Here is a 22,245-nt window from a genome sequence, read left to right on the forward strand (position 1 = left end):
AAATGTGACGTCACTTCTTATCTTGTCATACAAAATCAATGTTAGAATCGCGTTTCAACAGTCCATAAAAATTATGTTAATTGACACCAGTCAATTAACATAATTTTTATGGACTGTTCCACTACCAAGTGGCAACTACCCTCTTGAATAAATCTTTGGCAATAGGTACCCCGGAGACGAAACTGCAAAACTTTGAGAAGGTGTGTCTCCAGTGTAAGCTGGTTTTCCTTGTCGTGGTCACGTCGAGGCGTCTGTGTTGATGGTAAAGGCGAATGCGTACGTAAAGTAAGATGGTAGTAGGCAAGTATTGACTGAGCTTTGATATTTGCGTTTTAGCTTTGGTGATTCGAAATATAAAAATAAAATAGTATCAAGTACCTAGTCATAATATTGAAAGCAATAAAGTAAAAAAAATCTATTTAAGAAATATAGTGTTTGGATATTTCCAGAAAAGCACCTGCTTTTCATCAAAATCTTACAACATGACTAAACTTTTAACTACTGATTAAAATTCTTCATTCAAGAGTCGTTGTCCGCCCGTTCACCGCCGATACTGGCGCCCCACCCTATTATTGTCTAAATAAGTAATGAGCAAACACTGATTCGTGTGCGCGGGCCCCCGGCAGGGCTTTCCACCAGGTGGGCCGAAGCCCTGTGTTGTCTCTGGTTTTTGTGACGTCACGGATGCCCTATTTTAAACGGGGATTATTGTAACGCGTATTGGTTTGCATATAAAATAGTAGTTGCGGAAATCGGACATGGTGTTTGTGGACAGACCGTAGTAATCCGCGGTGGAGCTTTGTAAAGAGGAATCTAAAACGAAACACATCCTTTGTGGATAAGAGTGTGTAAGGAGGTAAGCTACATATTGTTAATAATTATGTTTATGATAAATACCTAATTAATACAGTGATGAGCTAATTTCCGAACCACAGAATCAGCTTTCGCCTCAGACATTCGCCAAGACAGCAATATTCTAATTAAACTGGCAATTACGAAACAATGGTTTCATAGCTAAGAAAATTTCGAAGATTGAAAGGTACACGAAGAAATACAATATAACCTACGATACAAGAAAGGGTAATTTAATTCAGATGATAATTTAGTCTTGTAGAAGGGATGGAAAAACAACTCGTTCTCAGATAAGTATGTTTATATTAATTTATCAAAATTACACTAAGTCTTACTTAAGGAATGGTTTCGAGCCATATCTAGAGTACAGCCGGGTCTCCAGTGCGTGTTTTGACAAAAACATACCTATCAACATACAAGAAAAGTAGACAATTTTGTTGAATGTTGACATGTTTCTGTTGATTGTTTAGGGCAAAACACGCGCTGGAGACCCGGCTTAAAGACGACAGCACATCAAACTAAACACTGTGTCATCCTAATAAGATGTAAGATGTAAGTGTTAAGTGTATTTTTGCAATAATACAGTCTGATGAGCTGTCACTTGCACAACTCCTCTGCCTAACTTCTAAACTTAAGCCTACTCAACGATATAAGTACAAGCACGCAGCCAGCGCCAGGAACCAAACGACGGCAGTGGCAGGGTCGGCCGCCTCGGCGCCGTTNACAGCAATATCCTTATTATTATAGGCAATACGACACAATTTGCGCTACAAAAATTTTAAAGATCGACAGTTAAAATACGATACAAGAAAGAGTAATTTATTTGGATGATAATTTAGTCTTGTAGAAGGGATAAGAAAATATAACTCGTTCTCAGATATGTTTATATTAATTTATCAAAATTACACAAAGTCTTAATTATGGAATGATTTCGAGTCATCCATAGCCAACTTATAAAACTTTCTAGAGTACAGAAGACAGCACTTCAAACTAAACACTGTGTCATCTTAAGTCTCACTACACACTACTACAGTAAAACTAGTGTATATTCGTAAGCACCGCTGACGTTCGGTCACTGATGTCATCCTAAGAGGAAATCAAGCCATAGGCTGAGTTACACCAATTAAAGTTTAAACGTAACTATAATAACTATACATTATCAGTGCTTTTTGTATGGAGTTTGACGGATTTATGACGTTTGTTAAGATGCAACCTTAGTGTAATATGTGTATGCATACGGTCTGATATGCTGTCGACTATTCATCTTCCACTCTTCAAAAGAACTTAACCATACTCCTCAACGATATAAGTACAAGCACGCAGCCAGCGCCAGGAACCAAACGACGGCGGTGGCAGGGTCGGCCGCCTCAGCGCCGTTGCAGTAGTCCGAGGTGCACTGGCAGACCGTCTCCAGGTGGTCCTGGTTGTTGGCCTGGTAGCACTCCTTGTGGTGCCGCACCCACCCGCAGCCTCTGGTCACGCGGACCTCGGAGTCCCGGTGGGAGTGAAAGCAATATCTTTATTATGCTGGCAATACGACACAATGGTTTAGCGCTACGAAAATTATGAAGATCGAGAGAAGAAAGAGTAATTTATTTGGCTGATAATTTGGTCTTGCAGAAGGGATAAGAAAATGTAACTCGTTCTCAGATATGTATGTTATAATTTGTCAAAATTACACTAAGTCTTAATTATGGAATGGTTTTGAGGCATAACCAACTTATAAAACTTGCTAGACCTAGAGTACAGAAGACAGCACTTCAAACTAAACACTGTGTCATCTTATACATAAGTCTCACTACTATAGTAGTACTGAGGTTTAATTTCCTGAAGCACCGCACTGCAACGCTGTCGTCAACGGCAGATGATTACATAGAACTAGAGTATATTCGTACGCGCCGACAGATATTATGAGTGCATACAGTCTGATGTGCTGTCGACAATGCATCTTCCACTCTTCAAGAAAACTTAAGCCTACTCAACGATATAAGTACAAGCACGCAGCCAGCGCCAGGAACCAAACGACGGCAGTGGCAGGGTCGGCCGCCTCAGCGCCGTTGCAGTAGTCCGAGGTGCACTGGCAGACCGTCTCCAGGTGGTCCTGGTTGTTGGCCTGGTAGCACTCCTTGTGGTGCCGCACCCACCCGCAGCCTCTGGTCACGCGGACCTCGGAGTCCCGGTGGGAGTGGAATACTGGAAATATGAAGGGTTTGATTAGGTTCACAAACGATTCTTAACTTAAGTGAAGCAGCAAATCGAACTCACAGCGTTGAATAGAGCTCCATGTGTCACCCTGTGCGTCCACGGTCCACGCGCACTGGACGACCTCATAGTATGTTTGTGCATATGGGCGTAAGTGGTCATTAGTGTGCTGTATGAGCGAGCGAGCGACTGAGCGAGTTTATATTAGATTACAGGAACCAAGTCCAAAAATACGAGTATGTGACTGCTTCCAGGAAAACGTTTCAAAATAGCCTGTGATATTATAATATCACGATAAAAAGCTTGGTAAGTACACGAAGAAGGAGCTGACCGAAGATCAAATAAATTATCTAACTTTTAAAATTGGCCGGAAGTTTGAGAAAATCTTTCACAAACAATGAGGTAAGAAGATCTTAGACAAATACATATATTAATTCGTCCAGGGTAAGATTATATTTACGTCATGTGACATGAGCCTGACGTCATCATTCGAGCAGGTAGGTCTGTCAGTTCTGAAAATCAAATGTTTACCAAGTAGGTACTTCCGGCCACTTAAGAATTGCCAGACATAATCTAAACCGGGTAGGTACGTGTTTATTGCATGCAACTCTTCATCTAAACTGAAGTATACAAATATCATCAGTGCTATCATACTCTTTCCATCTCATACATCTTTTCGTCCCAAATACCTCAGTGCCAGAAGACTAAGGTCTACAACCAATGTGTGTTACCAGTGTTGACGTCATATGGTTCGGAAACGTGGCCTGTCACTATAGGCCTTATACAAAAGCTCAACGTTGCACAGCGTGCTATGGTGAGGGCTATGCTCGGTGTTTCTTTACGAGATCGAATCAGAAATGAGGAAATCCGTAAACGAACTAAAGTCGTTGACTTAGCCCGACGGATTAGCAAGCTGAAGTGGCAATGGGCAGGGCACGTAGCACGCAGAACTGACGGCCGATGGGCAGCAAGGTTCTGGAGTGGATGCTGCGTACCGGAAAACCCAGCGTGGGACGTCCACCCACAAGGTGGACCGACGACATCATAAAGGTAGCAGGAAGGTGCTGGACGCAGGCCGCTACCAACCGGGCAACATGGAAAGCATTGGGGAAGGCCTATGGATGCCCTAGGATGTCCTATGACTGAGATGATGATGATGATGATATCATACTCACTGGTCTGAACAATCTTCCTGCAGAAGAAGTCCACGGCAACAGGACTCGGGATGACAGTCTCGCACGTGACGACCGGAATGATGCGCGCGCGCGTCTCATCGTCGAACTGCTTCACGTCGATGCACGCGCTGTTGTTCGCACTGTTGCAGTAGTAGCACTGGATGCTGTATGCTGGAAGGCATAACTTTTTTAAAGATTATTAGTAATTAGTTATCCCGTTTGCCCCTCGTACTAAGCTAAGGCTTGGTTGCACCATCTTACTTTAACTTTGACAAACGTCACAAATCTTTCAAACTCCATACCAATAGCACCGGTTATCGTCATAATTACTGTCAAAGTAAGATGGTGCAACCCACCCTTAATATGCTTGTGTCACGAGTGAGCTCACCACAATATTCAAGCGGCGGCGGGGACCGAACCCGCGTTTTCCGGATCACGAGTCGGCCAGTCCGATCCCTTCTTTACCGTTTGTCCATCATGACTTCGAACATGACCAAATTTTCATTGTTTTTGGTCCTTAAGACACACGAATAAGGATCAAAATATGGTGGTAACTTTGCCTTACAAAGAGATAATACAGCCTACACATCTTGACTCTATATTTGCAAAAGTTGAAGCGAAAATTTATAGCCCAACGGTAAATGTAAAGGTGTCGGACTGGCCGACTCGAGATCCGAGGAACGCTGGAATATTGTGGTGAACTTGCGCTGCTTCTTCTCAGCACTGGCCCATTTATTCGGGACAATTCCCGAAGCAGTGGTAGGGTTAATGCTGGGAATGATGCTGTAAAAGTGCTTGTAAAGCCTACTGGCAAAAATAAATGAGTTTCATGAGTTTTTTTTTACTCGTAACACAAGCATATTTAGTTAGTACGAGAGGCTAACGGTAACGGGACTATAAGTTTTTTTATGAGATTAATTTGTGCAACTAAGAGTCTACAGTATTTAGCTTGATAAGAAAATAAATTGCTTCATTGGATCATGATCACATTATGAAATAGAGATTGCTAAACTGAAAACCTATCCGCGTTATGTTGCAAAACTAACACAGTACACCGGTGGGAGATTGAGGCTTAGAAGTAATTAAGGTTAAGTAATAGACATGTTGACACCACCAATCAATTGACGTCCTTTTTAAAGTGTCAAATGTAAAGTGTCAAAACGAAACTCTCCCATTTAATTTATGCCACTACAAGCAAGTGACGTCACTGGTCACTATTTTGTAAACTCAATTAAACTACTTTTTTTAATTACACCAAAAATCGTAATTTATAGGTAATTTAAAATTAATTAAGATTTTAAGATCAGAATGAAATGTCTTTTTAGAAAAGTTGTGATTTTGAATTATTGGGGAATGGTGTCAAATTGTCTATTATGTATGGCTTACATTCGTAAACTGTTGACAGTAACACAAGTAGAGTGCAGAGTACCCTGTTGGTTGCCATTTTCTGGAATGAGAAAAGGAATCCTGTTACAGTCATAATTCCACGATATTTCAAATCACCACGACCACTGGTTCTCAACCATTATTGACGCTGAGATCTTTTTTTACTTTTACGCCCCTCTTGAATCTTTAAACCGAGTGATTCAATGCTCTTGATTGCTCTTTTATATTACTTCCATTGGACCAAACATGTTAGGAAGTGTTAAAAGTTAATTAATGAACTAAGGACTGAGGACCACTGAATTTGATGCTTCACCCATTATCTTTATTAACTACTAGCTTTTGCCCGCGGCTTCACCCACGTGAAATTTAGTTTGTCACAGATCGTCACAAATTATAGCCCACATGTTATTATGGGTTATAAACAATAATAATGTAAAGTTTCATCAAAATCCGTTCAGTAGTTTTTGCGTGAAATAGTAACAAACATCCAGACACAAACTTTCGCATTTAAAATTAGTAAGATAAGATAAATTATAATTATGCGTCGCCCACCTTGAGAACCACTGGCCTAAATGAAAAAACACCGGCAATTTCTCATTTCAACATAAAGCAATCGGATCTTTGTAGATTAATCTAACAAAACCTGTTTACAATACACAAATTACCGCACATGAAAGGAGTTTGCAACTCCATTAAAATTTCAGATGATTTCATCAGAAAACCTTTTAAGATGATCGCCGATTTGTAGGAAAAACTCACAATGCTTCTAAAAAAGTTATATTGTAAGTTACCTGGGGAACAATAAGTATTCAAACCAAGGATCTTTAAAAAGTAGACTAACTTGCTTGTATTCACAAACATTACTATGAGGTCTCACAGTGCGCGTGGACGAACAGGGTGACACACGAACCAGTCACAGAGATCTATTCAACGCTGTGCGTTCGATTTGTTGCTTCACTTAAGTAAGCATCGTTTGTGAATACGGGCGTAACACACTAACACTTTACTCAATCAATTAAGTACTCATATCAAATCAAATTATTTATTTACAGGTAATAGAATACAAGAGTAGAACTCTATGTCTGTTTGTCTGTCTTGCTTTTACGACCAAACCACTGAACCGATTCCGAAATCCCGGGAAAGGACATAGGATAGTTTTTATCCCGGTTTTTAAATCAGGGACGCGCGTTTTTCTGTGACAGACAAAATTCCAAGCGGGCGAAGCCGCGGGCGGAAAGCTAGTTAACTATAATGTAAGACTACATTATCTCATTTATTTTTATCTACAATCCAAATTAGGTAAGCACGCATATCTTCAAGAAGTAACCAGTATTACTTATACAATAACAATGAGAGAATCTTAATATTACTTATAGAACAACCATCAAACTATTTCGCCCGTGCTGAAACATTATCTTATTACACAATGATAAATACCCACTCACCACTAATATTGTGTTCGGTGTTTCAGTCCAAATTTCCTAATATGTAATACTGTATTAAACTTTGAACACACTGTTTCTCTGTTTGTTATTATCTGTCGACTGTGGAACGGTGCCGGTACTTAACGCAACTCTAGTATGTGTAGCGCGACCGAACGATCTTGGGAGTTGCTTTAATTTTAATATTAAAAACAAGGTTTACTAGCAATAAAACTAGCAGAAGTTGACTTCCGCAAGCCAAAAGTAAATTGCGTTCTTCTTTTTGATAAATTGTTTGTCCAATAAAGTTAGGTATTAGGTACATTAGAATTCTAACATAAGGCGGGAGCCGAACCCTCGAACTCAAGTTGTTTATTTAAAATGTAGTTTAAGAAGCGACTCAAATCGCTAAGAAATTTTAATAATGCTCAATATTGTATTCGATACTGTAACACCTTGCTGTACTGGGTCAACTCATTTTTAAGGGTAGGTAAGTAGGTACTTAATTATATTCAAGTTTTTATTTCAAAATTGTCTCTGTAACATGTAAACAAACTAATTTCTATTCTATGATAATAATTATTGAGTAAGAATACATAATATTAAGTGTTCTTCATTCAATTATAATTATCTCAAATTGTTGTATCAACTAAAATGACATTTTGTTTTATCTCCCGACCTCTGACATTGTACGTCCCAAATACAAATTGTAGGGCATGATAAGGCATAGTAAAAAAAAGTAATATTCCTATCTGAGCGCATTGATATTAAACTTAGAGAGAGACGAACCAATGTTGCGTCATAAATATTGTACAACTATCTACAAGCGATAGACCATCATTTCATTTGCTGTCGGATGGAGTTCCTCATTCATTGAGATGTATTATTGGGTACAGCATAAACCAATAATTATCTAAAGTAAAGTTGACAGCACATCATTTGTTGCAAAAACAACACCTACTACGCCGAAATAAGATGCCACAGTGTCTAGCTTGATATGCTGTCGTCTGTACAGTCAGCATCAAATCATCATCATCATTTCAGACACAGGACGTCCACTGCTAAAAAAATAGGCCTCCCCAATGACTGCCACATCGTACGGTTGGTAGCGGCATGCATCCAGCGCTTTTCTGCTACCTTTATCAGGTCGTCGGTCCACCTTGTGGATGGACGTTCCACGCTGCGTTTTCCGGTACGTGGCCTCCACTCCAGAACCATCGGCCGTCAGTTCTGCGTACTATGTGCCCTGCCAGTTGCTACTTCAGCTTGCTAATCCGTCGGGCATTGTCAGCATCAAATAGTTGGTAACACCCAAAGTTGCCAAAAAGTTTATAACACACGCACACTTATTCCAATTGTAACAAAGACGTGTTGCGAACTTATTGGCTACTTTGGGTGTACCGAACTATTTGACGCTGACTGTACAACTCATCCACCATTAAATCTTCTATTCTACGTTCATCATGGTTATGGTATGGTAGAGACAATAAAAGGTAAAACAGCTCATAGTTTTTTAACACAATGCTATACTTAAACCTATTTAAATCCTTTAACGAGGTAATATGATCCTCGTAGGAGATATGGCTTCAGGACTCTCGTGTATTATACTCGTGGTAATACATCTTGATACTTGAAGCAGTTGATAACAATCACATACAAAAAAACATAATTTTTGAAAAAAGAATTCAATTACAATACTTACTACAGTTAAAAAAGCTATCCAATTTACTGTAGAGAATCACACATTCTAGGTACCTACCTAAAATCTAATGTTAAACAGCTTCAAAGGAGAAAGTAAAGAAACTAGCATACTTACTTATTTGAATAGTAAAGTATTTATTCGTATTATTTAATATCGCAGTTGGTTTATACAAGATGAAGACTCTTGTAATTACAAAGAAAATGTAATCTCCGGAAGAAAAAGAATTGAAAATGAACGCTTAAATAAGCAAAGAATAAATCCCTATCCCGTAAGTTGAGGTCTGGCGTTGAAAGAAAATACACGAATACCTTTTCTCCGTTTGTAGATAGGTACTTACCTATGTTTATTAGATTGTATTATTTAGCTATTTTGATTTCAGCATTTTAGGTAAAGACTCGCTCCTTTTCTTACATTTATTGCAAAATTACTATTACTCAAAGAAAAAAGAAACTTTTTAAGCTAAGATCACGGCTGTATCTAAAATTATAGTTTTCCAAAGTCATCCATATTTAAAACTATTCCCATTGATCTCAAGTTCAGCAAAAGCTCTCACAACTTGTAAGTGACAATACAAGTTAAATCAATACGGCTCTGCCTATATCATTGTTTTTCCATTTCAAACTTGTAACAAACATGAATATTTTCTATGAGAATTGACTATGCATGGGCCGATTGACGTTGATGTTGTATGGAACTAGTGCATAGAGAGATTGACTCACACTCAAGTCAGACTGGGTTCGATACCCAGTAAAGAAGTGGTGAAAATGAAAAGTTGGGCACTTTATCATTTCAGTCACAGGACAGGGGCTCCACTGCTTAAAGGCTGATTTACAGGTATTAAGTGTGTAACAAAATTTTAAGTGATTAAATTGCATAGGTATAGCAACTTGGTACTAAATTCTGTGTTTACACATGCAATTAATCACTTAAAATTATGTTACAATTTAGTTACCTACTTAGACAAAACTTATAATGCTTGTGTTGACGTGAGACGTTGTGACGTGAGACGATGTGACGTGAGTCGTTGTGACGTTCGTTAAGTTATTTATAGTCTATCCAAAATAGCTTGATTAGAATGACAGCTGTCAAACGAATGTGACTAGTGCTGGGTATGTTTCGTACGGTTCACATAGATGTATCGATAAATTTTCGAAAAAATGATGTAAAAAAATGCACCCAATTTTTCTTCATATCTTTATTCATAAAAATGACAATTATAATTTAATTTAAAGACAGTAAAATTTAAAATTCATGTCAAGGGTGTACAACCTAAGTCGTAGTCATTATCATCAGTGTTCTTCAGTGGTTTTTTCCTCTCGCTAGAGGGCGGTGGGCATCTCTTCTAGAGCAACGGTGCTATAAATACCCAAAAAATTACCGGTGATTAATTTCCGATGTTTGAGTATTTAAGAATGAAATGTTTTTTGGTTTTTAATAGTGAACATTTAGAAAAACGTATAACTTGACTTAAATATGTTAAAAAATTAGTTAGAAATTTTTTTTGTTAAATATGTTAAAAAAATAGTTTTAATTTAATATGACTTTTGTCGATATGTCCCATCACTAACATTTTTGTAACTCGAGATAACCTTGTAGAGACGTCGTTAATACTCTAGCTTGATTTTTATAATTTCGAATTACTACTTATTGGTGTAATTTAACGCTGCATTTACAAGAAATTAACATTTTTATTGGAAGCACTGTCGTCGAAAATATTGTTTGTAGGTCAGACGTGAATTATTTCTTGTCCGCCAATATTTAGCTCTCATTGATCGCTACTACAAAGTTATGTCGTTACTTTTGATGGCAGCTGTCATTCTAATCAAGCTATATTGGATAGACTTATAATTTGATTTGATTTCCCGATAGTTGTTACAACTACCTACCTAAGTGTTGTACTTACTTATGTACTTTTTTATATCTACATTTATGTAAGTTATCTGTAGCCAAAAGATTGGGAGAAAGGGCATGCACTAATAACAAACATCAGTAGCATTGTTAGAAACCTATAAAAACAGGAAATTCGGGACTCAACAATTTTACGAAATATTTGGCTCCTTGAATCTGTGTTTCAGTCTTCCCACTCTAATAAATCGCTAGTGGATTAACTTTTACGCAAAAATGTACAAGTAAGTAATATTTAGACTTACGAGTGGCCAATGTGGGTGTACACGAGCAACATTATACACAAAATACCAACACTCTTTAACTACTTTACCCTCTTGAAATTCGACCGCGGGTCCGCACTACTTTATTACTTTGATCTACAAGTATTTTTTGCTGGCCTCCGTGCACGGCATTTCTCGGGAAAGATCGATATGTGGACGTCATAATGTCTTCAAAACTGTAGAGATATGGTAATATAAATACATAGTTGTAAAAATTAAAAGCATTTACTAATATTGCTAATGCAAAAGTTCCTAAGTGTATCTTGTTTGACAATGTTTGGTGTAGAGACAACATGGGAGGAATATTATGCTATCTTATGAATGACGCAGAAATCTTAAAACCAGTAAAATATAGAACACCGATCATATTTGTAATATTGTTATAGAACAATCTAGAAAAGCTCTCAAATTATTTAGAAAAAGCGTTTTTGTTTCTGAGATATACTGATTCAATGCAAATTTTCTCGTAAATTCCTGAAATTCCACTCTTTCTTTGAACTGCCCTTTTGAACGCACTAAGAAAATAGCTAATTTTCATAAATCGTATCTAAATTGAAGAAGCTAATATCCAAGTTAACGTAACTTTCAACGTAACAATTAGTGTTATTGCTCTACCTTCGATCAATCATGGAAACGAACGATTATTGGATTACAATTCAGCCAATAGGGGTAAGTGCATTCGATGAGTGCAACTTACTAACCGATACAAGGATGTGCCCCGGTTTTGGTTACATACCTGAGCGACGATTGCAAAAAAAAAACAAGGCAGAAAAAGTATAAGTTACGAGTACATGACGTAGGTAATTGAAATGAAAGTGAATCCTGAAAAATGGCATCATAGATTAAGCTACTCGTAAAAATATCCAATAGAACTTTTTTGACATGTTTTTTTTAATTTCACATCCTTTTAAGCGATTTTACATAAGTAGATCTCAAAAATATTTTTTTATCCACACCGAGAAAGCTCTTGGCCTGTATCTCACCTGATGGTAAGTGATAATCAGGCCGAAGGTGGATTTGTGGTTTCTTCTTTTTGGTTGGTATGAAAATTGCTTTATTTTTTGGTACAAACAAACCCACAGATCCACAATGTTTAGTCTCCATACTGCTCAATAAGGCTAATGTTTTAGACGCACTTTTACCTGAGTAGGTAGGTGGGTACTTACCTACATACCTACTTTCAGTCCGAGCCAGAATTTGCTACAAAACTGTCTTTCCTAAAACACAGACTTAAAAAATCCTAGCCTTACACAGTATCTTTTAATCTGAAGTCATGAACCAAAAACGTAATCTATCGTTAAGTGAATCTATAACCTATGCAAACTACTTTCGCGATTACTACAAAAAGGACTTCCAGTACATAAGCCCTGACATGTTGAAAGCCAACCAGGTCAACCACCATGGGTATGAGAGGAACTGCACGGGAGTTGTCAATATGTGGATGAAGGAAGTCACGGCTGGAGTTAAACAGTTCTTTTATGGAGGCACGCTGCATGGGGTCAAGTGAGTTTCTATTAGATAATGCTGGTACACTGTGGTCTAGTCACTAGTAGATAATTAATGTTCCCAATTTGTTAGAACGTTGTCCAAAGATATTTTACGACGCCTTGTTTTGGAAGTACCTAGATAGGTACCAGGCCACGTACTTTATTACACCGATTCATAAGAGTCGTGTAGGATAGTCCTATCTATCTCATAAACATGGGTTGGGTTGGGGTCTTACAAAATCTCACTCTGGGTGGACCATGGTCTTGTCCACACATTAAGAGGAAGAAGAAATTACTTTAAGAATTTCATTATTTGTCAATGTCTCTGAAATTTTTAGGTACATTTTCGAACCTACCTTCAGTCGCAAGGAGCGTGCTACCTGGATCGTCATCGTGGTCGTCAGCATCGCCTTCTGCGCCGCCAACATCATCAAGCTATTCTCCAAGTGGACCTCCACCCCGTTCGTCAACGTCATGGACTCTCTGCCCACTCCTATCTGGGCTGTGCCCTTCCCAACTGTGGTGCTCTGCCCTCATCTTCATGTGAAACTGTCTTACGCTAACGTTTTGAAACTTGGACGGTAAGAAAAGTTAAAGTACAAGGTATAATAAGCAATTACTGTAGATTTTAAGGCAGTCAAAGATTTCGGGGCAGTACTAAATACACATTTAGTTACAAACCAAAGTAAATAAATGAAAAGATGTAGACTAGTCGGAGAGGGCAATGAAGTGTTTAAAATACACTCGCGAGCAAAACTATGGAATCACTTACATGAAGTTGTTTCCACGCGAACTTGTGTACTAACGAATTTGTTAGGAACAAAAAAAGTGGCACCATTTTAAAGATTAAACTTTTATCTTTAAATTGATACCAAATTCATTTAAATCACACCAGTATTTAAAAAGATATCCCGGCTGATGTGAAGAAGTAACGAAAAAGACATGTATGAACTGTTTGATACGTCGCGAGTTGCGGCCTATTTACCCCTATAAAAGCACGCGTTTTCGGATTTTTGCTTTCACACGTTGATTCATACACATCTCCGCTTCTTTTGACACTTTACCTGGGATTCTACACTTTCAGAAGCAGCACAAATCGTTGCACTATTGCAAGAAAGGCTCAGCCAGCGGGCTGTCGCACGTCAGCGCCACATAAGACCAGTCTCCCGAAAGCGTCTTAAAACTTTCGAAACCCAGGACTGGCTTATGTGGCGCTGACGTGCGACAGCCCGCTGGCTGAGCCCTTCTTGCAATAGTGCAACGATTTGTGCTGCTTCTGAAAGTGTAGAATCCCAGGTAAAGTGTCAAAAGAAGCGGAGATGTGTATGAATCAACGTGTGAAAGCAAAAATCCGAAAACGCGTGCTTTTATAGGGGTAAATAGGCCGCAACTCGCGACGTATCAAACAGTTCATACATGTCTTTTTCGTTACTTCTTCACATCAGCCGGGATATCTTTTTAAATACTTGTGTGATTTAAATGAATTTGGTATCAATTTAAAGATAAAAGTTTAATCTTTAAAATGGTGCCACTTTTTATGTTCTTAACAAATTCGTTAGTACACAAGATCGCGTGGAAACAACTTCGTGTAAGTGATTCCATACTTTTGCTCGCGAGTGTATATGTAGGTCTTAAGTCTCAATCCTTAATTATACATTCATTTATAATTACCTACTTATTACAGGGAGGAGGAGTTTTTCGCATCCCTTGTCTGCCCTCGTATGCTGCACAAAAACAAAACGCTAGCGAAACAGTTGTCCCCAGCCCAAATAGAGCAGCTTCAAAAATTCATTTTAGATGTAAGTAGAAACCGTTATATTTGTTCATCTGCCTGAATTCAGTAAGTAATTACATCAGGCCAAATCTAATAATTCTAAATAGGTATCTACTTTTCTTAAAATGGGATTGGTCCCTGCAACGACCGGTGCATGAACCTAAAATCTGACCTCTCGCCTCTCGTTGAAACAGTCCAATTGAGTCTTGAGCCATGTGACATGTCAGAAGCTGGTTTATTAAGTCTGCACCTATAGAAGGAACCTCCATTGCCTATTGATGCCCCTCTATCTGGTAAGGTGACGAAGCACGCGTCTAATTCGGACCCTCCATGATTACCAGGCTTCTCCAGCTTGCAGCGATCTGGTGAAGAGCTGCAACTGGCCAGCCAAGCATGACACCAGATGGGTCACTAGCGAATGCTGCGAGAAGTACTTCATGCCGATCTTCACCGACTATGGCCTGTGCTACGCGTTTAACAGCTTGCCGCTGAATGGCATGTGAGTTTATTTGTTTTTTGTTTCTTTATAAAACTAGATGGCAATAGGTCGAAACTGGTCGCAGTGATTCTAGGACTCCACCGAACTAGAAAAGTTGTGAAAAAAAACTTGAAACCATGAACTGAAAACCACACTAACTAAACGCTGGCTGTAACAGCGTATTACATTTGGAAATTTCGACGAGTTCCAGTGTTTAAGTAGCTCAGTTGGAAGAGCAGTCGCCCAGCAAGCGGAATGTCGTGGGTTCAATTCCCGCCTTAGGTAGTTTTTATTATTTATAATTTTCACTAACTAGTCTTAAATTATTACCTATTCTGTGGTCTAACTACTCGTACGCCTGATGAAATTTTTCTCGTAAAATGAAGTTATGATACAGTTAGTTTTTTCGTCATCGCTGTATTAAAGTTTGATCTGAAAAGTTTGACTAATATCTACTTTCTGTTTATTCAGGAGAAACGACACCATATCCTGGCAAAGGAGCTTCAACCGTCACGCAGCACCCAGTTCCCTGCTATGGGGTTTAGACGTGGGGTACCCGAAGGTGTTTCCTCCAGACCCCAGCATGCAGCCACTCAGGGTCATGGTCTCTGGAGAGGACTACGGGCTTGGGGTGGAACTGTACCTCAACATCAGCGAGCATCAGCACGCTTGCGATGGCAACAGTCTGGGATTTAATGTGAGATTAACTAGTACTCTGTAGATACAGTAAACGACATTTATACGAACATCAGATTTCTGCAACACATAAGTAGTACATGCGTAGGGATTGTATTGTAGACCTCTTCCATTTGTCTGTGGTAAATTTTATTATAGGCCAGTAGAATTAAACACAAAAATGAATTAAATCGGAAATAATTCCTTCTAAAGATTTTAGTGCTTTAATGGCTTCATTAGTTGCCCATAAAGACTCTCCTAGGTTTTCGACTTCGACGAAGTTGTGCTTAAGTGGTGGGGGCCCCCGAAAGGGGCGCTTTTTCGGTTTTCCGGTTATACCGCGTAAAGGACTTACCCTATCGAAAAGTGGTCTTCCTGACGGTTGAAGGGCATTTAATCCTGCATTAAATAAGACCAAATTCATATGTTTTGGACAAACCGTTCTCGTGCAAATGTTCGGAAAATTAGAAAATATGTGTACAATTAATGATCCTCTCCACGTCCAATAGCTCGTCGCCCGTAGGCTCCCAAGCCTTGTAAAGGGTCGCCTTAACCAGCGTATCCCTGTCAAGGCTCACGAGTTGGATTCGCTTATCCTAGTTCGTCCCAGCCGTTCCTTAACTGCGGTTGCTGCACCTCTTCCTGGCACTCTCCTGAACGACTCTGTGTTACCTAATGTGGCTGCCCCTCTTCCTTGTACCCTCCTGTACGATTCCATTGCTTAGCCATATGCATGGTCCAAGGTTTGACGCCACAAAATCAACTTCGTACGCGTGAAAATAGTTTAAATACTATTTTCCGTGCTTGCAAAATTTTTCTTAACAGCTTCGCCTCTATTAGTCGTAGAGTGATTGTATTATATACTATAGCCTTCCTCAATTTATGAGCTATTCAACACAAAAATAATTATTTCAATCAAACTAGTAATTCTTGAGAGTAGCGCGTTCAAACAAACAAACAAAAAACTCTTCAGCGTTTTAATATGAACTTGTTGTTGTTGATTTTTGGCGTCGAACCTTAGACCAGGCATACGGCTAGGCAATGTAGTCGTGCAGGAGGATACAAGAAAGAGGGGCAGCCACAGTAGGTAACACAGAGTCGTTCAGGTGAGTGCCAGGAAGAGGTGCAGCAACCGCAGTTAAGGAACAGCTGGGACGAACAAGGATAAGCGAATCCAACTCGTGAGCCTTGACAGGGATACGCTGGTTAAGGCGACCCTTTACAAGGCTTGGGAGCCTACGGGCGACGAGCTATTGGACGTGGAGAGGGTCATTAATTACACATATTTTCTACTTTGCCGAACATTTGCACGAGAACGGTTTGTCCAAAATATATGAATTTGGTCTTATTTAATGCAGGATTAAATGCCCTTCAACCGTCAGGAAGACCACTTTTCGATAGGGTAAATCCTTTACGCGGTATAACCGGAAAACCTAAAAAGCGCCCCTTTCGGGGGCCCCCACCACTTAAGCACAACTCCGTCGAAGTCGAAAACCTAGGAGAGTCTTAATGGGCAACCAATGAAGCCATTAAAGCAATAAAATCTTTTGTAGGAATTATTTCCGATTTAAAATCTAATTCTACTGGCCTATTAAGAGTTTCATGTTTCTTCAGTGGAGACTTGGTAAATAATCTGACGATGGTATACTTACTGTACCTCTAAAGTAAAAGTTTCTCAGGGAAAGCTGTAAAATTTGGAGCTATAATATAGCCTACATTTAAAAGATTTCAGGAACTATCTAGGAGTATAGGGCCAACTAGATCAGAAATTACCAACATTTTCCTTCTTAGGTTTTTCTGCGATAACGGTATTATCTACACAAGACTTAATTAATTTAAGATAGTACTCTTTCTAGGTCCTAATTAGGTCGCCAACAAACCATGTGTACACCAGCACCGTTCTACGTCTGCCCATGGACAGGATGACCACCATAGAAGTGTCCCCCATAACCTACAAGACTGATTCAGCCCTGAGGTCTTTGGCTCCAGACCAGAGGCAGTGCTTCTTCCAGAATGAGAGGAAGCTGGAATATTATGAGTTTTATACCGGCAGTAATTGTAAACACGATATTTTTGTGAGAGAGTCGAAGAGGCTGTGCAATTGTACTCTTTACAACTGGCCACGTAAGTCATTTTTTGGTTTATGGACATCCAGCTTAGTACTTAGTAATCTAATCTAAGTTGACCTTAATTTTGTTAATTCCAGGGAAAAACGCGTCAGAGCCAGTTTGCTCTACGACAAAAGATTTTGAATGCATTGATAATGTTAAAGGTAAGTTTCATAAAAATAAAATAAAATATTTCATTTGCATTTTTTTTTCATAACATGGCCTATAATAGAACCTGCTTGCAAATTCGATTTCTTGTTAGGGACAAAACGGGTCTCAGTTTTTCTTATCTGAGAAATATCTCTACCTGCCTGTCACTGAATGCTTTTCTTTAGTTACTTTTTACCTCTGATTTCCCATTATGCTATACCTATTATAAGTAGGCATTCCCTGCCAATTTTTGGGTAGATTTAATTTCCAATATTTTCATGACCTATTATTATGTAGGCAAGGTAGAAGAACAACAAATCTATGCGTATTACGCTGAGTGTGAGGAGGGCAAGGGTTCAGACGAGCCGGCCTCCTGCCATCCCTCGTGCAATGACGTCATCTATGACAGCCAGGTGTACTACTCCGATCTTATCAAGGAGCCAGGAGACCCGTCGCCAGTTTGGGGGCGCCCTAAAAAGTAAGTCAACCTAAACGGTAGGGAATACGAGGCGTTGTCATGTGAATGTTTGGTTAGTCTTTCTCGTCTTCTAGAAAAAGTTGCATATTGCAGTTTTTAAAGGTTGACAACACCCACCTCAGGACCATGCTTGTAGTGTCACGTGGGGTCTTTTAGTCTTTCTGTTTACTAAAGTTCTCAAGAATTTCCGCATTCATCTCATCATACTTTCACAATCGTTTTAATGAAAGAGTAGGTAAAATACTCCAAAAGATGTTGTAAATTTTAAATACCGAAATAAAAATGGGTCAATCTATGACGTAATGAGCACCATACTTTTTAAGTAATTAATGGGGAAGCCAAAGATTTCTTTGGTTTGTTTAAATATTTAATTTCGCTTCAGAGGGGAGCTGACGCAGATCAACGTGCATTTCTACGAAGATATGTTCTTGGGCCAGCATAGACATGCGCAGTATGATGATTACTATTTTGCTGGTAAGTTTTCACAAAATAATTCAATTCAATGCCATCTCGTAGTTATCCTTTAAAAGGGCTTTTGCGTTCATTTACTTTGTTATCTTTACGAGATACTTTACCTACAATACGAAAGTTTTCGACGTAATGTCCTTTGAGACCCACTTATTTACAGAAAATAAATGAGTGTTATGAGTTAGGTACTTAGCTACGCACTCAAAATACCTACTATAAGTACACAGTTCGAATAATGACGGTAACACACACATTTTGTTTCATTTTGAAATGACCAAGTTTCCTTTTCCTGATTTCAGGTGCAATAGGTGGACTTCTGAGCCTCTTCCTTGGCTTCAGCATAATCAGTGTCGCAGAGCTGGTGTATTTTATTGTGCTTCGCCCTGTGCATAGAGTTCTAAAGGAGAGTTATTGGCAATATTATTGAAATAAAATATACAATACACTTTACATGATTTTTATTATAATTTTACAGGAAACTCACAATTTGAACCTACAAATACCTCTTCATACTGCAGTGGCTCATAATGTTAACAGCCGCAGTAAAGCCTCATTTTATAAAAACTAACAAAATTGCCAATTTTTGACACAAAATCAACATGTCAAAGGTGTTTGTAAACATTGGCTGTCGTAAAAACTTTAGACAAAATTATTACACATCCGCTCTACCAATAAAGTTTTCACACACATAGAGCACACAAAGTGATAACAAGTGACCTATTCTTATAAGAATGTTTTCCGAGGACGGGTTTCTGGGTTGTCCCCGAGGAGTAGAAGACCTCCGTAGCCTGAACGACCGACTGAACGCGAAAGTGGTAGACCAATTGAATGAGAGCCAAGAGTTGGTGATGATCAACAGCTTCGCCAGGGAAACCAATGAGTACCAGTTTAAAACGAGCTTGCAGGATAGGTATTAATTAAAATTACTTAAAACTTGAGAAGTTCTATAAAGGTCATGTAGGTAAATAACCTTTAGGTATTCGTAGATCGTCTAGAAATCCACTATTTGACTACCTAAAATGTAATAAGGCAGTCTCTTCCTCTGCGGAATCAACTTACAAATTAAAATTTAACTGTAGGTAGGTACATAAGTAAAGTAGAAATCTGATAATCGTGGGTGGAGGAGAATCTGTCAATTATTTCTAACACAAATTATTAAAAAAAAAATAGAAATTGTCTTATGATATCATCCTTATTTCTATCGAAATAGGATCGCTGATATAGCATCATGGCGGTGGGTGTTCGAAGACCTGTCTAAACGACTTGACGAGGCTATAAGTACCCTTCACTACGAGCACAACGCGTTGAGGGTAGTCATAGAGAGAATACAACAAGAGATCGATGACCATTCCCGTGAAGCCAGTAGGCCTGGAGCACTCAACCCCGATTCTGATGCTGTAGAGGCGGCAATCTTGCAGGTGGGTCAAAAGTTCATCTCAAGAACAGTTCCCTAATCCCTTGGTCCAGTGAAAGCTACTCTATTTGTTATCAGTTGGCGCCAATATCGAATAACAGGACTTAACTGGCCAGTAGACGCATTAAATAGTGACCGCAACTGAATTTAAAAGAAACTAGCTTAGGAGCGATATCCAATGCATACTTAATATAGGTAGGATCTGACTGAAGTAACACTTGATTATTTTTATGACTCTAGGAGTACAATTTCCTTCGAGACGAGAAAAAGAACTTCGAAAAGTTGATAACCGAGCTGGAAAAGCAAACAAAAGCCCTTGAAAGGACAAAGAAGAGGATTAAAGACGACATTTTGAAGAAAAGAGAAGCTTTGTCAGTAGAGGAATCGTGTGCCAGCATGGATTTAAACTCGCTAACTAAAACCGGTGATAGAAAGAAAAAGAAGAAAAAGTACGTAACTATGATGAATACTGCCAAAATGTTTATAGAATCAGATGATCTTCTTCAAGCTGAATCTTTTGAACAGGTGCTCTACTCTTGATCGATGGGAAACCCGCTGCGTATCTTTAAAGCAAGCTGGTCTCCAAGCCCTCAATAATGCAGTGGTCACAAGGCAACAGGTGATACCAAATTTTTTTTCAACCAAGTTTACCTAATAAGACTAAAGGGCTGCTGTAGATGGCACCGCCGCTAAGTCTACATCACTGAACGATGATGGCGGTATCTTTAAGGGTCTTAAGGTATTATACAATATGATCTGTAAGCAATTCAATCATCATCAACTTGCAGGTAAGGGGCTCAAGAGTTCACTTGTCAATAGTTGCTCAAGCATATGCCGCAAAGGTGGATTCAGCTTTAAGAAGAAGACTCCATGCCAACACTGCCAAACTAGAAGAACTATGCTGGCAGAGGGAAGAGGTACGGACAGATATATCCAAAAGACCCAACTTCAAAATTGATCAGATTAAAGTAAAAACTTTTTGGTGTTTCTTCAGGCAGTACGAGACATCAAATCACTGGAAGAAGAATTGTACACAGCTGAAAAGAATTTTCTAGAAACGATGGAGCAGGAGCGACTGGTAGAAGCAAGACTGGCAGACCGCACCCTCAGACCTACGGGAGAGTTAACGAGGGATGAGGTAGACCGCAAGCTCAGGGATGAATTGGCCAGGCTCAGGCATTTTATGAAGCACATGAGGAGTAACATTGAGAGAATTACGTTAGTATCTGCAGTTTATCATTTTTGAAAATAAAAAGAGTAAGATGAAAGGTATTCGACTTTTTGTAGGAGTTTAGCCTTATTTAGCGATAGAGGAAAAAATTAACAGAGTTAATAATATGAAGAGAGAAATAATAAATAGAAGGTTCTTGAGTATAATATTGACTCAGTCATTTATTTTAGATCTTTTTATACCCTCAGTTCTTTGCAAAACCACCTCGGAAGCGCCATATCTCGAATCGACTGCTGCGCCGAAGACATATCCCAGGTCGTGCGCCTGGACCAGGACAGGATGAGCTGGAGACTCGGGGAGGAACCCAAGTGTGACACAGAGACCAGCACAGCCCCAGCTCAGACTCCACATATAAGCCAGTCTACCACCAGCCGGAAAGCCAATGCGCCGTTGACAGCCATCAAGGAAGAAGATGAAGAAGAATACCCGTTTGATGAATGAAATTAGGAAGGCAGAAAGACGATTGAAAGAAAAAAGATTTCGCCATTTGCAAAACACGTATTTGGAAGATTAGGTATACTCTACCTACACTCATATTCCTATTTAACATACTTTAATATGTGTAGTGTAGTATTTAGTTAGAAGTGATAGCATATTTTACTGGTTATAAAACATACCTACCCAGTATAGCGATAGTTATATAAATTAAAATGATGGTTTTAAATCAAAATCATATTTTTGTCGTAAAATACCTACTAATTGATGCACAGTAGGTACTTAGATTGTTGTGCTATCATTTGAAGTACCTATTTTCAGCCTAATACTAGATTATGCTAAGTAGCTATTTTAACATATTAAGTACTAAAAAGAAAAGTCATAATGCTTTTGTAATTTTATTGAGAACAAAATTAAATTAAGTGTTTAACAATATCACAAACCAAAGTAATTATACAAACTATAGTATGAATGAATAAATGTAAAAATATGATAGTAAAGCACTAGAGTTTCAGGCCTGCTATATATTTTAGCATAGTATATTTTTATACCATCATATTTTTTATTACAATCAATTGTGATGTTTTACTAATCATGTAGGTAACTAACAAATTGATATCCAATTGCCTTAATTTTTTATT

At 38.8% G+C, this 22,245-nt stretch overlaps 3 protein-coding genes across 5 annotated transcripts; 2 read left to right on the forward strand and 1 right to left on the reverse strand.

Annotated features, from left to right (window-relative positions):
* Positions 1-1,404: 1,404 nt before the first annotated feature.
* Positions 1,405-7,146, reverse strand: LOC114360380 (uncharacterized). Of its 3 annotated transcripts, none has more exons than XM_028315084.1 (5): positions 7,061-7,146; positions 5,616-5,676; positions 4,230-4,400; positions 2,900-3,045; positions 1,405-1,562 (listed from the first exon to the last, which is right to left on the reverse strand). In XM_028315084.1, the coding sequence occupies exons 2-5, from the start codon at positions 5,671-5,673 to the stop codon at positions 1,494-1,496; spliced, it is 444 nt and encodes a 147-aa protein (XP_028170885.1). In that variant the 5' UTR covers positions 5,674-5,676; positions 7,061-7,146; the 3' UTR covers positions 1,405-1,493. The 3 variants fall into 3 exon arrangements, with proteins under 3 accessions (XP_028170885.1, XP_028170886.1, XP_028170884.1); XM_028315085.1 differs by lacking the exon at positions 1,405-1,562 and adding an exon at positions 1,589-2,338 and having other exon boundaries at positions 3,020-3,045; XM_028315083.1 differs by lacking the exon at positions 1,405-1,562 and having other exon boundaries at positions 2,764-3,045.
* A 7,433-nt stretch (positions 7,147-14,579) lies between these two features.
* On the forward strand, positions 14,580-18,951 carry LOC114360381 (pickpocket protein 28). The gene is made up of 7 exons (XM_028315086.1): positions 14,580-14,666; positions 15,117-15,342; positions 17,177-17,459; positions 17,542-17,592; positions 17,876-18,056; positions 18,439-18,530; positions 18,824-18,951. The coding sequence occupies exons 1-7, from the start codon at positions 14,605-14,607 to the stop codon at positions 18,949-18,951; spliced, it is 1,023 nt and encodes a 340-aa protein (XP_028170887.1). The 5' UTR covers positions 14,580-14,604.
* Positions 18,952-19,032: 81 nt separating this feature from the next.
* Positions 19,033-21,746, forward strand: LOC114360383 (uncharacterized). The gene is made up of 7 exons (XM_028315089.1): positions 19,033-19,434; positions 19,735-19,942; positions 20,179-20,387; positions 20,464-20,557; positions 20,727-20,855; positions 20,933-21,156; positions 21,358-21,746. The coding sequence occupies exons 1-7, from the start codon at positions 19,256-19,258 to the stop codon at positions 21,608-21,610; spliced, it is 1,296 nt and encodes a 431-aa protein (XP_028170890.1). The 5' UTR covers positions 19,033-19,255; the 3' UTR covers positions 21,611-21,746.
* Positions 21,747-22,245: the final 499 nt, after the last annotated feature.

The sequence above is a fragment of the Ostrinia furnacalis genome, unplaced genomic scaffold (genome assembly GCF_004193835.3).
Source record: "Ostrinia furnacalis isolate ACB-3 unplaced genomic scaffold, ASM419383v2 OfSCF4979, whole genome shotgun sequence".
Lineage (NCBI taxonomy): Eukaryota > Metazoa > Arthropoda > Insecta > Lepidoptera > Crambidae > Ostrinia > Ostrinia furnacalis.

Excerpts from the sequence above, each read along its gene's own strand:
- LOC114360380 (XM_028315084.1), bottom strand. The coding sequence starts at position 5,673 with ATGGCAACCAACAGGGTACTCTGCACTCTACTTGTGTTACTGTCAACA. Across the intron at positions 4,401-5,615 it reads ACTGTCAACAGTTTACGAAT|CATACAGCATCCAGTGCTAC; the intron begins GTAAGCCATACA and ends TATGCCTTCCAG. Across the intron at positions 1,563-2,899 it reads ACTACTGCAACGGCGCTGAG|GCGGCCGACCCTGCCACTGC; the intron begins GCGGCCGACCCT and ends AACGGCGCCGAG.
- LOC114360381 (XM_028315086.1), top strand. The coding sequence starts at position 14,605 with ATGCCGATCTTCACCGACTATGGCCTGTGCTACGCGTTTAACAGCTTG. Across the intron at positions 17,460-17,541 it reads GCCACGTAAGTCATTTTTTG|AGCCAGTTTGCTCTACGACA; the intron begins GTTTATGGACAT and ends AAAACGCGTCAG. Across the intron at positions 18,531-18,823 it reads TGATGATTACTATTTTGCTG|GTGCAATAGGTGGACTTCTG; the intron begins GTAAGTTTTCAC and ends TCCTGATTTCAG.
- LOC114360383 (XM_028315089.1), top strand. The coding sequence starts at position 19,256 with ATGTTTTCCGAGGACGGGTTTCTGGGTTGTCCCCGAGGAGTAGAAGAC. Across the intron at positions 19,435-19,734 it reads AAAACGAGCTTGCAGGATAG|GATCGCTGATATAGCATCAT; the intron begins GTATTAATTAAA and ends CTATCGAAATAG. Across the intron at positions 21,157-21,357 it reads AGTAACATTGAGAGAATTAC|TTCTTTGCAAAACCACCTCG; the intron begins GTTAGTATCTGC and ends TTATACCCTCAG.